The 16,472-nt window shown below is 46.6% G+C and overlaps 1 protein-coding gene across 1 annotated transcript; it reads right to left on the bottom strand.

The window, feature by feature from the left end:
• Nucleotides 1–7,539: 7,539 nt before the first annotated feature.
• Nucleotides 7,540–8,719, bottom strand: LOC113014428 (uncharacterized). Its single transcript, XM_026155963.1, has 3 exons — nt 8,318–8,719; nt 8,094–8,194; nt 7,540–7,693 (listed from the first exon to the last, which is right to left on the bottom strand). Exons 1-3 carry the CDS (start codon nt 8,693–8,695, stop codon nt 7,540–7,542), a joined length of 633 nt encoding a protein of 210 aa, XP_026011748.1. The 5' UTR covers nt 8,696–8,719.
• Between the last annotated feature and the right edge of the window lie 7,753 nt (nt 8,720–16,472).

Here is a 16,472-nt window from a genome sequence, read left to right on the forward strand (position 1 = left end):
AAAGCATATCAACAATTACAGCAATATGATGCAACAAACACAGCAGTGCTACTAATCCAAAATACTCAAAGCTTCATAGAACTGAAACAAACATTTATTTTTAGGTCCATTCTGCTGCTGATACATACTTTAGGTTTCTGAATATTAAACTTGTTGCTGCCTTTCATAGTGTGTAACTTGAAGGCCCTGAGTACTTTCTCCCACACTGAAAACACTGGAATGATCAAATTATTTGAACATTACCTAATAAGACTGATTCAGGACAGAAAATTAGTTATTTTAAACTTTCCTAGCAGTCCTTCACAAACAGGGAACAGTCTGTCTATTCTCTCCATCTGTCAGCTGCTGCTGGCTCTTCCTCTTCCTCACACACTGCTGAGTAGGGATGGGTATCGTTTAGGTTTTATCCGATACCGGTGCCAAACCGGTACTTTTGAAACGGTGCCGGTGCTTAAACGGTGCTCAAATCGGTGCTTAAAGAATGGAGAACACAAACTTTGTCCAAAAACCTCTCATGTTCAGCTGTTTTTTTGTAAAAAGATAACAATGTTAGCCTTTTCTGCAGCTATGGGGCATATATGGTATCACTCTTGGCTGGAAGCAGTGCTTAAACAATGGAAAAAACACAAACTTTGTCCAAAAACCTCTCATGTTTAACTGTTTTCCACTTCTTCTTTGGTCATTTTAGCCTTTTTGGCCAGGGTGAAGGGAGTATTGTCGCGGTTCGAAGTTTGAGGAAGAGACATACGACTGAAAGTCCATAGTGGGTCAACACAAATTATTTTATTAAAACACACAGATAGTACAGTGTGGGAAGTCGGTCTTCGTCTCTCTGCCCGTTACAGAAAGCTTTATAGCCTTTTATGATGTCAGTACAATTCCCAGAACTCATCTTCCCAGAACAACAACCCTTTCCCAGACTTGAAACCAGATGTTTCCACTCATCGGTATTTGGGAACATAAACAATTGTGTATCCGAGTGTGCAGTTGTTGTGAGATTGTGGGATTGTGGGTCCAGGCCAACTAAAGTTCGAGTGTCCTCATTTGACTTTATCATGCCTGGACCTTATGCTGGTGCTTACACATGATAGAGCATTGTATCTAGAATTATATTGTAGCAGCTTTACTAAATGATAAATGATACATGATAATATTGATGATAAACTGATGCAGACTAATGAAGTAATAATGAAATAATGACAGTGCATGTAAATGATAAAACAGTGACATTAAAATAACATTCCTTGTCCTAACAGTATCTGCCATCAAACAAGAAGACAGCCGCATGTAGCTATGATGATGTTTGCTAGTTCACCTTACATGCATTAATGTAATAATGTGGTTAGCCTACTCAACGTAAATTACACACGAACAACATTAAGCTACTCACGCTGAGAAGAACGGCTTCTGCTGCCATCATCATCCATCATCATTTCTGCTACACTGGGAGGGCTAGGGGCCAGGACTCTCCTCTTCGGGTTTTTGGGGGATGTTGCTCCGGGTCCGATAACTGGCAACCCACCCGCAATAGATGTGCCCGGTGTGAGGTCTCGCAGGAAGCTATCAAATACGGCGCATTTCTCGGCTTTTAAAAAAAATGCTATGCGTCGCCAGGTGTTTCATCGGATTTGAGGTGTTACCTCCTTTGACAATATCACAGTATCAGCTTAAAGCACTTGTTGCTGCTGAGTTTGCATCTTTTGCTGTGAAGTACAGCCAGACTTTTGACCGCTTCGCCTTGGGCATTTTTAATCTGTAGCTCTGCTCTAAAAGAACGTATGTACCTGGACCCGCCTACTATCCTCGGAAACGTAAAATGATTGGCTAGAATCTAAAGTGTATCACAGCTCAGGAAAAAAAAGCACCGAAATAAAGCACCGAAATGTGTGCTGCTTTTCGGTCTGGTCACTACCGTTTATGTCAGAACCGGTGCCATCATGGCACCGGACACCGGTACCCATCCCTACTGCTGAATTTGTCCTGGTGGATCATCAGGGGAGCAAAGCCTCACAGATGATGTGCAGCAGTGGGTCCCTCAGTCTGTCCTCACTCTGGACACTTGCAGTTGTCACACATGGAAATCAAATGTGTGATAAGCTGCAGGATTCAAACACAAGTGTAACTTATAAATACATGTTCATACTTTTATTCCACAATCAGAGAGAAAGAAAAAGAGAGAGAGTGCAGGACAGACAGACAGGTGACAGTCTCAGGTGTATACACTGCTACAAAACAGCACAAGAGAAGGAGGATTTAGTGTTTGTGTTATTAAGAGTGCTAAACAAGAAGAGTTCCCAGATGGTACAGTGGACACATGTGTGACTCCTGTGATTAAAGCATCTTTCTTTCAGCTTAACGAGTGAACCGCCAGCTCGTTCAAACACACGTTAAAGTCCGTTTGGCTCGACACCACCGAACAGAGGCAGCAATATAACATAGCTAACATTAACAGTGCAGTGAATCCTGCTTGTGCCGTGATATTCAGGACTGCAAACCGAGCAGCATCACTGACTTTCAGCTTGTTGTGTTTGTGGATATATGACTGACTTTAATTATGTCTTTAATCACCAGTGTGTGAATGTGTGTGTGAATGGGTGGATGACTGGATATATAAAGCGCTTTGGGGTCCTTAGGGACTAATAAAGCGCTATATAAATACAGGCCATTCACCATTTAATTATCCACAAAATCATCACATTCTCTGTAAGATTAAGGCCAACTATATATATTTAGAAGTAAAGGATTTAAAACCAAGTTAACGCTGAAAATACAAACATTGCTATGTGACATAACTTTGCCGACATGTGGCCAACAGTAATGTTTTAATGTTCTTCGTTATTTAACATTCACAAATAAATAAGTGACATCATATTCAGTACTTACTTTTGACAATTCACTCTTCGGACGCACCCTTCTGCCGTCTGCCGTATTTTGGAGAAGGGTCTGGCTGCAGCCACTGGGGAGCGCCATTCTTGTGGGGTATTTTGCGGCAAAATTATCCACACCCACCGGCGCGCTATGAATTGCAGGATATACGGGACCATGAAGCGTGCACCGGACCACGCTTGGAGGTGACGTAATCGCACTCAAAATGCGTATTTCTTTTTTTTTTTTTTTTTTTTTTTTTCTAAATGACATCAGAAACAGCAGTATGCGACATTACGTGATGGCAGAGCTTCAGTTCATCCTTTGTCATTTTTTTTTTTTTTTTTTTTTTTTTTTTTTTAATAAATAGGACAGGGGGAATGAATGAGAGAGAGAGGGGGAGAGAAAGAAAGAAAACCAAAGGGGAGAAGAGACGGTGAGAAGGGGGGGGAAGAGAGACAAAAAAAAAAAAAAACTCCTGGGTCACCTGTATGGAGAAAAAAAACAAAAACCAAACAAACAAACAAAAACAAACAGAGGAGACAGCAAACAACAAAGAGCAACATAATAATAGAGAAAACAAAGCACCATCACAATAAACTAGCTAGTCATAGATATCAGTATTTACTAAGTAATAAACGATATTGTGCAGCACGCAAGATAGACAGCGCACAGTGTGCTTTGAGGCAGCAGCCAAGAAAGCTTTAGTCCGCGTCTGTGAATACCCATGTGTGCATACCTGTGTGGATCAGCATGCTTGCATTCCAAAGGTTTCTCCATGTAATGATCTGCTAGGGAGTGTGGGGGGGCCACAGCCCCGTCCTCCAGGGTGTGAAGCGGGTATGGAGGAGATCAAAACTCCAGACATCCAGAGGCCCCCAGAACACAAGAGACCATGGAAGACCAACAGAGGGGCAGCCGCGCCACTGTCCCAGTAAGAGCTGAGGAGAGTCCCAGATGAGGGCTCGCCCAGCAGCCGCGGAGCAGAAGTCAGGGGGAGTTGCAGTGACGCGCCCGTGAGCTCCGCCGGCCCCCAGCTGCGCCTGAGTGACCGAGCCCTAGGCCGAGAGGCCGGGGGCACCCCACCTCCAAAGGGGCCCGAGCGAGCCCCAGGCCCCAGGCCCCGACAAGCGGCCGCCAAGGAGTGAGCCGGTGTGTACCCGGACGCCCACCCCCAGACACAAAGAACCACCAACACACCGACACCTGAGGGAGTCCGCCACCGGCAGGGGAAGTGGTGGTGGGTGGAGATAGGCCTCCAAACCTTGGAGGGCCTGAGGTGTCCCCAGAGAGGTGGCGTCTGATCAAAATGCGTATTTCAAGCGTGCGGTCTCTTAATTGGGACACAGCCTCTGGCTCCAAAAATGCAAGATGGCAGCCTCCACAAGCGGGGTATTTTGGCTTCATTTTTCCACAATGGGAGGAGGTGCTGTCGCATCGTCCATGTTTTCTACAGTCATTGGCTGTAACACTCAGCCCCTTTTCCATTAGTACCTACTCAGATCGATTCAGCACAGTTCGCCATGGTTTTTAGCGTTTTCTAGTAGGGGTTCCAAGCATCTCATCACATTCTAGCTGTGTCCCAATTCCGGGTCTGCATCCTTCAGAGACCGCATTTGAAGGCTAATTACGTCACAGCGACGCAATGAAGGCTGTCCCAATCTGAAGGCTGCTCCAAATGCGGCCGACAAATATGTCCTTCATTTCCCCGAATTTGATGGATGGGTCAGGTGTATCCTTTGTGGTCCAACATATCCCAGGATTTTTTCAAAAGAGCAAACAAAAAAAAAAAACTGATCCGTGTTAAGGACAGAATGAATGGGGCCATGTATCGTGAGATTTTGAGCCAAAATCTCCTTCCATCAGTGAGAACTTTGAAGATGAAACGAGGCTGGGTCTTCCAACATGACAATGATCCAAAACACACCGCCCGGGCAACAAAGGAGTGGCTCCGTAAGAAGCATTTGAAAGTCCTGGAGTGGCCTAGCCAGTCGCCAGACCTCAACCCCATAGAAAATCTGTGGCGGGAGTTGAAAGTCCGTGTTGCTCGGCGACAGCCCCAAAACATCACTGCTCTCGAGAAGATCTGCATGGAGGAATGGGCCAAAATACCAGCTACTGTGTGTGCAAACCTGGTAAAGACCTATAATAAACGTTTGACCTCTGTTATTGCCAACAAAGGTTATGTTACAAAGTATTGAGTTGTATTTTTGTTATTGACCAAATACTTATTATCCACCCTGATTTACGAATAAATTCTTTACAAATCCTACCATGTGGATTCATGGATTTTTTTTCCACATTCTGTCTCTCACAGTTGACGTGTACCTCTGGTGCAAATTACGCCTTCCAACAACTGCTCACACTGCACAGCAAATACACCGGACAATTACATCCACGCTCTTTGGTTCTGTCCACCAGTTCAGAAATTTTGGCGTGAGATATGTGAAGACTTATCAAAGTGTCTGAAATGTAACATTCCAGCCTCCCCTTTAGTATGCTTGCTGGGCAACTTGGATGAGGTCACTGCAGAAATAAACACCGCCCATGTTGTTTTACGGCCCTATGCATTGCCAAGAAAATGGTCCTCATTAACTGGAAAAATAAAAATAATCTTAATTCTAACCAATATAGAAACCATCTAATAGATCACATTAGTCTTGATACAACATCTGCCATCACATTTGATCAATCCCTTTGGGCTCCTTTGATCGGCTTCATCACCTAGTGGGGGTGGGGGGTCATGGTTTGGTCCTGCCTTCGCTATTGTGGTTGATATGGGGGTAGGGACGGCCTTAGGGCGTCTGGGGAGTCCCTAGGGACGTTTCCCTAGAGGGACTGACCTGGGGGATGTGGCCATCATAGGAGCTCTGGGTCTCTTGGATGGTGTTTTCCTTGTGGCTGCGTACAGCGGAGATGGGGGAGGGTCTGTGCTGGCGGACGTTGGTTACTGGCCTGGTAGCCTGGCTGCCCCTGGGAGGGTCCGGGATGGGCGTGGAGGCTTGGGGGTCTGGGGGTGCTCCGCCCCCCGGTCTGGGGTGCTGGCCGGGCCTTGGGGGCTTGGGTCCTGGCTGTTGTGTCGCCGGAGCAGTGGGCGGGTGGGTGCAGGGGGGCTCAGCCCCAGTGCAGGGGACCTCTGGTGCATCGGCCCTACTAGGGGGCTCTCTAACTGGTGGGGAGGTTGTTACAACTTGCAGGTGGTCTCCTCACTACAGGAGCTCACTCTGCAGGTGGGGGGAGAGATATAGGAGAGGTGGAGAATGAACTCAACCTGGGTGTCTATTGTCTTGTGTAGTTTGGGAGATGATTGGATGATGGGGTGGGTGCAGTTTTCTCTGAGGTGGAGTCGGGTGGGCTGCCCCGGACTCTGTGGGGCTGGGCAGTGCTGCTGCTCCGGGCCCCGGTCCAGATGGGCCTGGGCCCCCTTGCCCTGGTGGGTTCCAGAGTGTGGGGGTGCCTACTGGGGTCAGCGGGGGAGCTGGCCCCAGGGAGGGGCCGCTTACGCCTCCCTTTCTTCCCTCCCCATCCTCAGCTGCCTCCCTATTCCCGCTCTACCACACCCACCCACACACGCAGGGCTTGGGGTGCAGGTATGTCACCAGGGTGCAGGGGAGGCACTCCCCCTCTGTCCCCTTCTGGCTGCCTGTGCCTCAATTTTATTCTGCAACCTAGACATCCACATTACTCACACTCTCACATAACACATACATATAGGGCCTTGGGGGTGGGCACGTTTTACAGCATCCAGAGGATGGTCGGTGTACTCCAACCCACCTCTGGCGCTGGTGCCCTACCCTCAATTTTAAATGCATTTAGACACTAAGGGTTTTCAGGAAGAGCCGTGCTGCTCTCTGAGAGGAAGCTAGTACCATGCTCTCCTGAGTTTTAAATGCACTTTAGAACAGCACACAGCAACACTACTGTTACGTGTCTGCAGGCTGCATGTTTTCTTTCCCTCCCCTTTTGTTTGCCATTCCCTTAGGTCGCAGACTGCAGGCTGATGTCAATCTGGGGACGTCCAACTAATTAGAGGAGGGAGGCCCTGATTGGACAAACCAGGAGTGAAACCCTTGATAAGGAGACTCACCTGTGGCTGGGCGCGGCTCTCTTCCCTCCTTGAATAGCTAGGTTTCATTTGACGTAGACGTGACGTCGACGTAAAGCGCGAAATTTGACTGGCGGTCGGAAGTGAAAAAGATAAGCGCAAAATCACAGACAGACAGTACGCAAAATGCCTATGTCCTGTTGTGTTTACGGATGCTCCAGTAGGTCGACCCGAGAAACTGATAAACGGTATTTTAGGGTACCAAAAATAGCCCAACGAAGAGGAGAAAAATGGAAAATTCTAACCGAAAAACGTAGGAAAAAATGGATTTTAAATTTACGTTTACAGTCGGGAGGAGCAGAGTCTGCCAATGCCCGTGTCTGCAGCGACCACTTCGTCAGAGGTAATGTTATGTTTGCAAACGAACTTATTAGCATTAGGTTGTCGTTAAATTCTCGTTTACTTAGTGCTTTTAAGTTAGTAGTCTAATATTGACTTGATTGGGACTATAGGCTGCCCAAGTGCTTTGGATGACGAAGAGTCGGAGGACTGGGCTCCGACGGTCAATCGCGGCTACGAACGAAAACCCAGATCGGAATCAGTTCTCAAACGAGAGAAAAGAATGAAGCTTAAGGCAGAACAGCATCGATGTGCAGAGGCGATTTTGGATATGCAACAGACGGCTGAGAGCCCGGATTTGAGCCTAGTGACAGTGGAGAACCCCGAACCCCAGCTTCAACTGCAAAAAGAACAGCTCCAACGTGCGAGCATGATTCTGATAGTCTGGAAATAGAGCACATAATCTTTTTAACATGAAATGCAATATTTACAGTACATTTTGATGATGCATAGCTTACTAATACTAATGTGCAATGGCACTTTATTTGAAGTAACATGTTTATTCATTAACTCTTTCTCAACAGCCTATAGAGAAATCATTATCTAGGTGATGACATGACTGAATAGTTCTACCCTCTATCTGAAAAATGCATCTGAGTGTCATGAGGGATCTAAGGCAATCACACAAATTCTTAGCTGATGAATTCTTAGCTAAAAGAAAACACTCTCTCCCCACTACTACTGAAGTACACCTGCAAAATGCTAGCAGTGCCCTATGCGCGTGTGTGTGTGTGTGTGTGTGTGTTCTCATTGCAATAACATCCTACTTAATTAGGCTACTAACCCTGCCATACAATTGCAATGAGCTGCAATCACTTCTCCATCCTCCTTTGCAATTACCCAAGTCTTCAGAGGTGTCTCGTTAGACCTCTGAGAATGGTTTACCTTGAAACAAACAACTGTCACTCTAACGAAGTCCTAAGGATGTGGCATGTTTGTTGACGTTAAAGCCGCTACCGCTAACTGTTAGCGTGTTTAAGATAAAGCAATATAAGAACAAACACTCACCCTTGCAAACACCAAACTGTATCCATCACGGAGACGTTTTGTTCCAAGGTTGTGGACCCACCCGCTGACAAAAAAATTGTACGCCTCCAGACTCTTGAAAGCTTTCATTTGCTGCCTAGTGTAGTAAGAAGTCTGGAGGACCAAGTAGTTGGTGATATCCACAGCCTCGATAGTAGGCAAATCCTTTACTTCTGTGGTGTATTCGGACATTTTCAAAGAATATGGATCACGTCCGATATATTTTTTAACTATCTGTTTATATCTCTCCCGAGAAACGGGGTCTAAAGTTGCACAATAGCTGCTCTCCTGACTCTCCACAGTGTCCTCCATGTTTACTTCCGCCCTCCACTCAAAAATCGCGCTGCCTCCGCACGTCATCAGAACCACGTGACCGCAACCCAACTATTGTTTGACACATGTGTGACGTTTTCCTGCTGTCTTTCTTTTGTTTGATGATTGTGGTGGGAGTAAAGTGGACTAGGTAAGTTTGGGGACCCCATACACTTACTCACGTAGAGTCTTTGTGTTAGAAACACTAGGTAAGTAGGTTGGTGCCACCCATGTAATTTTGAGCTTGTTTTAAGTTGAGGTTTAGGGTCTTTCTTTCCTGTTTGTTGTTTTTCTAGGATAATAGCTCAGCTCAGCTAAGTTTTGGTTTTGTCTTTTTGGTGTTTTTTTTTGGCACAACCTAACTGTCCCTTTTCCCCCCACATTTGTTGTTTGTGTCTGAGTTATTTATTTTCTGAGAGCGCCGCCATTAAACCTTTTTTTCGTAAACACCTGTACTGAGTTTCCGGAGTTGTTGTGTTATCCCCTCCTGCCCTCGGGGAGACGTAACACAAGTGGGGGCTCGTCCGGGATTTATTTCCCAGAACTATGGACAACGCTGGTGCTTGGTACAGTGTTACTGCCTTGTAATTAAGTATGGATTTCGACTTAGAATATTTTATTCGTGCTCCGAGTCCTGAGAAGTTTGAGTTATGTCGCAAAGACGACTTATTGAGTATTGCGGCACACTTTGATATTCCGGTAAAGAAATATTGTGCGAAGAAGGAAATTAAGGGCGTTATCTTACAACGTCTGGTTGAGTTGAAGATCTTGACCGGTTCTGATGTGTGTGTGATAGTAATGTTCGCTCTGTTGAGCAAGGTGTTGCCCCCCTGAAGGCGGAGGATGGTGCTATGGCTACTCCCCCCAAAGTCCAGGTCCAGCCTACGGTTCCTCCCACTCTGCCTCGCTTTGATCCTCTGTCCCCAGACTTCAGTGGGTCAAATGGACATGCTAGATTTAAGGTGCGTCTAGCTCGCCTTCGGCTGGAGGCGCAGGAAAGGGAGCAAACACGTAAGGCCGAGCTTGACCTCAAACTTCGGATACGTCAGCTGGAAATTGAAGCTGAGAAGGAGGTCAAGTTGAAACAGCTAGAGGTGGAAGCTATGAGACTTACACAAAGCCTGTCTTCTCCCAGCTCACCAGTTACTTCAGAACCCTTGCCTTCATCTGGCAGCACCTATAGGTTTGATGTGCGCAAAAATATTGCTTTGGTGCCAACATTTAGAGAGACTGAAGTCGATTCCTACTTTAATGCTTTTGAAAGGATTGCAACAGCATTAGATTGGCCAAAAGAAATGTGGGCTGTGCTTCTGCAATGCAAGCTAATGGGCAAGGCCCAAGAGGTTGTGTCAACTCTCTCTATTGAAAACAGCATGAAATACGATGTACTGAAAGAGTCCATCCTTCGTGCTTATGAGCTCGTACCTGAGGCCTACCGGCAAAAGTTTAGGAATCACAAGAAGTCTAATGGTCACACATATGTAGAGTTCGCGCGTGAGAAGGCAGTTCTTTTTGACAAGTGGTGCACGGCAAGTGAGGTGAAGAAAGAGTTTGAAGCGCTTCATCAGTTAGTCCTGTTGGAAGATTTTAAAAATCTATTACCAGAGAAGCTTGTAATGTTTTTAAATGAGCAAAAGGTTGCCTCACTGTCAAAAGCCGCCGTTCTGGCTGATGAGTTCACTTTGACCCACAGAAATGTGTTTGCATTAACCCCTCGTTCAGATAAAGTGTTGATCACACGCTCACCGAAGCCTGATCGTGGTCAGCCTGAAGCCAGAGCTAAGCAATCATTCCTTTCTCGTGAGGTACGTGAATGCTTCTATTGCCACAAAAAAGGTCATGTCATAGCTGATTGCCTTGCACTAAAAAATAAGACTACACCACCACAACCCAAGGGAGTGGGTTTGATTAAAAACATGTCGCCTCCCAGAAACCAAACATCCCAGAGTGAAATAGACCCTTGTTTCACGCCTTTTATCACACAGGGTTGTGTTTCTTTGACGGGTGGTGCTGGTGATGACCAGTCTGTAACAATGCTGCGAGACACGGGTGGTTCACAGTCCATCATTCGAGAGGGTATTTTGCCTTTGTCTGTTGAGTCATCCTGTCGGTCAAGTGTTGTGGTCCAGGGTATTGGAATGACTTTTGTGTCTGCGCCTTTGCACAATGTTCATGTCACTTCCTCTGTGTTCAGTGGAGTCGGTAAGGTCGCCGTCCTCCCCTCGCTGCCAATAAAAGGGGTTGATTTCATCCTAGGGAATGATTTAGCAGGTGGAAAAGTGATGCCTGTCCCTGAGATGCTGGATAAGCCTGAACCAGGCTTGGAAGTTAGCCAGCAAGAAAACACTAACATTTTTCCTGCTTGTGTGGTGACTAGATCTCAGTCCAGGAGGAATGACCTTGATTTGTCTGACTCTTTCCTCGTTGTGACAGAAGGACCTGATAGTGGTAGACCAGAAGCTACGCTAAAAGATGAGTCTAGAAGGATGTTTTCTCTTACTGACGCAGACATAAAACTGCCTGCTTCTAGAGAGGAATTTATCGTTGCACAGCATGAAGATAACTCTCTTCTGAAATGCCGTACTTCTGTACTTACCCAGGAGGAAGCCAAAGCAAAGAAGGTAGCGTACATTGTTGATGAGGGTCTCCTTCTGCGTCGCTGGGCTGGTGAAAACTTAGATGACTGGCATACAGTTTATCAAGTTGTTGTGCCACGGGTTTTCCGCCTGCAAGTCCTAGCGTTAGCACATGATCACCCACTTTCTGGACACCTTAGCATAAATAAAATGTATCATAAGGTCCTCAAACATTTTTTTTGGCCAGGACTCAAGTCTGATGTTGTACGCTATTGTCATACTTGCCATGTTTGCCAAGTTGTGGGCAAGCCAAATCAAGTTATCCCACCTGCACCACTGTCACCAATTCCAGTGATGGGTGAACCATTTAGCAGGGTTATTGTTGACTGTGTAGGACCTTTACCAAAATCAAAGTCAGGGCACCAATACATTCTAACAATGATGTGTGCTTCTACTAGGTTTCCTGAAGCAGTGCCCTTGCGAAGAATCACCGCTCCTGTTATCAATAAAGCGCTGGTCGGGTTCTTCTCTGTGTTCGGTCTTCCAAAGGTAGTCCAGACTGATCAGGGAACCAATTTTAAGTCTAGGACCTTTGCTCAGGCCTTGAAGGCATTAGGAGTGGAACACATTACATCAAGTCCCTACCATCCTGAAAGTCAGGGAGCACTTGAAAGATTTCACCAGACATTGAAATCCATGCTCCGCAAATATTGTCTGGAGACTGGAAAGAAGTGGGATGAGGGTATCCCATTCTTATTGTTCGCTGCTCGTGAAGCAGTGCAGGAATCCCTAGGCTTTAGTCCTGCACAGCTTGTATTTGGACATGAAGTTAGAGGACCATTGCACATCCTTAAAGAACAGCTAGTTGTTCCAACTAAAACATTGAAGAGCATCCCTGAGTACGTGGCTAAAATTAGAGAGCGCCTTAAATCGGCTTGCGCTATGGCCAGGGACACCTTAACTGCTAGGCAGGTAAGGATGAAAAAACATTACGACCGGGGAGCGGTTGCTCGTCAGTTTAAACCTGGTGATCAGGTCCTAGTTTTGCTCCCCATCCTGGGCTCTTCTCTGAGAACAAAGTTTTTGGGACCATATGGTGTGGAAAAGAAACTTAGTGAGACCAATTATGTTGTTCGAACACCTGACCGTCGTCGCAAGACCAGAGTCTGCCATGTTAACATGATGAAACATTATCTTAAGAGAGAGAGCGAAGATGATCCCCTCACGCCACCCAAAGTTACATCTAGCTCTCCTGTAGCATGCGTAACTTCAGAGATGGCCAATGAAAGCAGTGAGGAGGACGCGGTCCGGCGCAAAGATGCGTCACAAGGTACAAGACTAAGTAACGGTGAGATTCTGTCGGATTTGCCCCATTATTTGTCTCACCTGTCAGTTGATCAGGCTAAAGACATCCAGAACCTGATTGTGTCGTTCCGGCGTATGTTTGGGGATGTTCCTACCCAGACGAGTTTGATATCCCATGACATTATTCTTACAAATCCTGCACCCGTTAAACAGCATGCATATAGGGTCAATCCCATCAAAAGGGAGGCCATGAAAAAGGAAGTAGAGTATCTGATTAGGAATGGACTTGCCATACCCAGTTGCAGCCCCCGGAGTTCCCCTTGTTTGTTGGACATTAAAGCTGATGGGAGTCCACGGTTCTGTACGGACTTCCGCAGAGTGAATGCGGTGACAGTTCCTGACGCATACCCCTTGCCCCTCATCGATGATTGCATTGATGACATCGGACCTGCCACATTCATTACTAAACTAGATATGTTGAAAGGTTACTGGCAGATTCCTTTAACCAAAAGGGCGTCAGAGATATCTGCTTTTGTTACTCCAGACAGTTTCCTCCAGTACACAGTCATGCCATTTGGGTTATGTAATGCGCCAGCTACATTTCAGAGGCTTGTGAACAAAGTACTGGGTGATGTTCCAAACTGCCGGGTGTACCTAGACGACATAGTTGTGTATTCCTGTAAATGGGCAGAGCATCTTGCTACTTTGTCAGCTGTGTTTGAACGCCTCTCAGCTGCCTCGCTGACTTTGAACCTGGCCAAGTGTGAGTTTGGTAAAGGTACCATCCTCTATCTAGGCCAACAAGTTGGCGGAGGAAAGGTATGCCCAGTGGATGCCAAGATCCATGCCATTTCAACCTTTCCAGTTCCATCTACAAGAAGGGAGCTACGTCGTTTTCTTGGGATGGCTGGATATTACCGCCGGTTCTGTAAGAACTTCTCAACAGTAGCTGCCCCATTGACTGCCTTGACCAGTCCATCAGTTCCATTTATCTGGTCTGATGAATGCCAACATGCCTTTGAGAACCTTAAAGGATTGCTTTCATGTACACCTGTTCTCTCCGCCCCAGACTTCGGCCGACCATTCAAGTTGGAGGTCGATGCTAGTGCCGTCGGGGTAGGTGCTGTCCTTCTACAGGAAGATCAGGATGGACTCGACCACCCTGTGTGCTACTTCTCAAAGAAGTTCACTCTTCCCCAGAGAAGGTATTCAACCATCGAATAAGAAACTCTTGCCGTTCTGCTGGCTCTGCAACATTTTGAGGTTTATCTCGGATTAAGCAGGGAGCCCATAAAAGTCTTTACAGACCACAATACGCTTGTTTTCCTTTCAAGGATGTACAATAACAATCGTCGACTTATGAGGTGGTCTTTAATCATTCAAGAGTACAACCTTCAAATCTGCCATAAAAAAGGGACAGAAAATGTCCTGGCAGATGCACTATCCCGTGCCCTGTAGTCTGTTTAGGGTTTTTGTTTGTGTTTGAAGGATCCAAACTGTTTGTTTGGACTTGTAAGGGTGGGGGTGTTACGTGTCTGCAGGCTGCATGTGTTCTTTCCCTCCCCTTTTGTTTGCCATTCCCTTAGGTCGCAGACTGCAGGCTGATGTCAATCTGGGGACGTCCAACTAATTAGAGGAGGGAGGCCCTGATTGGACAAACCAGGAGTGAAACCCTTGATAAGGAGACTCACCTGTGGCTGGGCGCGGCTCTCTTCCCTCCTTGAATTGTTTGACACATGTGTGACGTTTTCCTGCTGTCTTTCTTTTGTTTGATGATTGTGGTGGGAGTAAAGTGGACTAGGTAAGTTTGGGGACCCCATACACTTACTCACGTAGAGTCTTTGTGTTAGAAACACTAGGTAAGTAGGTTGGTGCCACCCATGTAATTTTGAGCTTGTTTTAAGTTGAGGTTTAGGGTCTTTCTCTCCTGTTTGTTGTTTTTCTAGGATAATAGCTCAGCTCAGCTAAGTTTTGGTTTTGTCTTTTTGGTGGTTTTTTTGGCACAACCTAACTGTCCCTTTTCCCCCCACATTTGTTGTTTGTGTCTGGGTTATTTATTTTCTGAGAGCGCCGCCATTAAACCTTTTTTTCGTAAACACCTGTACTGAGTTTCCGGAGTTGTTGTGTTATCCCCTCCTGCCCTCGGGGAGACGTAACACTACATATGAGTGGGCGTAGTGAGGTTTGAGGTCTTCACTCACCCCGGTTCTCCCAGCCCCCCAGCCCTCAGGGCTGGGGTGCTGGCCGTCAGACTGGGGTCTGGGATGCGGGGCCTCCCTGCTACTGCAGATAAGGAGGTGGTCCGCTTGCCTCCACCCCAGAGAGAAGGGTTACATCTCCTGGGTCTAGGTGCGGCTTGCCTCTCTGAGGGCGGGGATACCTGGACCTGGGATATAGAGTATGTTTGGGGAGTGCGACTGTCCTTGCAGTGTCTATTTGTGTCTGTCTACACGTTGGGTGAGTGCCGAGTATTTGGTTGTGCATATGGGGTGGGAATGCACGTCTGTGTCCGCGTGTGCCTGTTCGTCTGTGTCTATATGTCAGGTTGGGTCTTAGACTCAACCTCTCTGGGTACATCTCAGGCCCTCTAAAGTACGGAGGCCTCTCTCCCCTCACCACACTCCCTGCCAGTGGCTGATGCCCTCAGACGTTGGTGTGTTGGTGGTCCTTGTCGTCTGGGGCTGGGCGCTCATGTATGTACCGGCTCACTCCTGGTGACCGATTGGCGGGGCCGGGCGCCTGTGGCCCGGCTGGGCTTCTTCCGGGGGGTGGGATGCCCTCAGGCCTCTGGCCTCTGGGCCTGAAGCTCGGTCCTCTCTGGCACAGCTGGCTGCCGGCAGAGCCCGCGGGCACGCCACTGCAACCCCCTCTGGCCTCTGCTCCGTAGCTGCGGGGTGACCTCTCCTTTGGGGCTCTACTCAGCTCTTCCCAGGAGGGTGACACGGTTCCCCCCCTTTGGTGCTCCTCCTCGGGTCCTTGTACTCTGGGGCCTCTGGATATCTGGGGCCTGAATCTCCTCCATACCTGCTTCATACCCTGGTGGACGGGGCTATGGCTCCCCACACTCCCTAGCAGATCGTTACATGGAGAAACCTTTGGAATACAAGCATGCTGATCCACACAGGTGTGCACACGGGTGTTCACAAACGCGGACTACACCTTTCTTGGCTGCTGCCTCAAAGCACATTGTGCGCTGTCTATCTTGCGTGCTCCACAATATCATTTATTATTTAGTATCTACTGTTATCTACTGCTAGCTAGTTTATTGTGATGGTGCTGTTTTTTTGTTTTTTTTTATTATGTTGCTCTTTGTTGTTTGCTTTCTCTTCTGTTTTTTTTCTCCATACAGGTGATCCAGGTGTTTTGTTTGTTTAGAGTCGTTTTAGAAGTGGCCGTGAAATACTTCGTGACAAATTCGCGCGCAAATGTCTATCTGTGTGTATGTATATGTGTTTTGGAAGTAAGTTGATTTTACAGCACAATACGTTGCTGAACTACTTCCATTGTTTTTATTGTTTTCTTTGTGTATCCTGCAAAAGCCCAAGTACTGTGACAAACGGGAAAGGTTGAGTTCCGTCTTTTTTTTTTTTATTTTTTATTTTTTTTATTTTACCAAGTGGATCATCATGGCCTTGCCATATTGGTCCATTTGATTGACCTTTATTATAATTATGAATTTATTTTATTTTCAGTTGCAAACGGGACAGACATGACTGTGGGATAGGACAGGGGGAAAGAATGAAAGAAAGAGGGGGAGAGAAAGAAAGAAAACCAAAGGGGAGAAGAGACGGTGAGAAGGGGGGGAAGAGAGAAAAAAAAAAAAAAAAAAAAAAAAAAAAAAAAACCTCCTGGGTCACCTGTATGAAGAAAAAAAAAACAGAGGAGACAGCAAACAACAAAGAGCAACATAATACATAATAAGAGAAAAAAAAAAAGCACCATCA

The sequence above is a fragment of the Astatotilapia calliptera genome, chromosome 3, assembly GCF_900246225.1.
Source record: "Astatotilapia calliptera chromosome 3, fAstCal1.2, whole genome shotgun sequence".
NCBI classification, from domain to species: Eukaryota; Metazoa; Chordata; class Actinopteri; order Cichliformes; family Cichlidae; genus Astatotilapia; species Astatotilapia calliptera.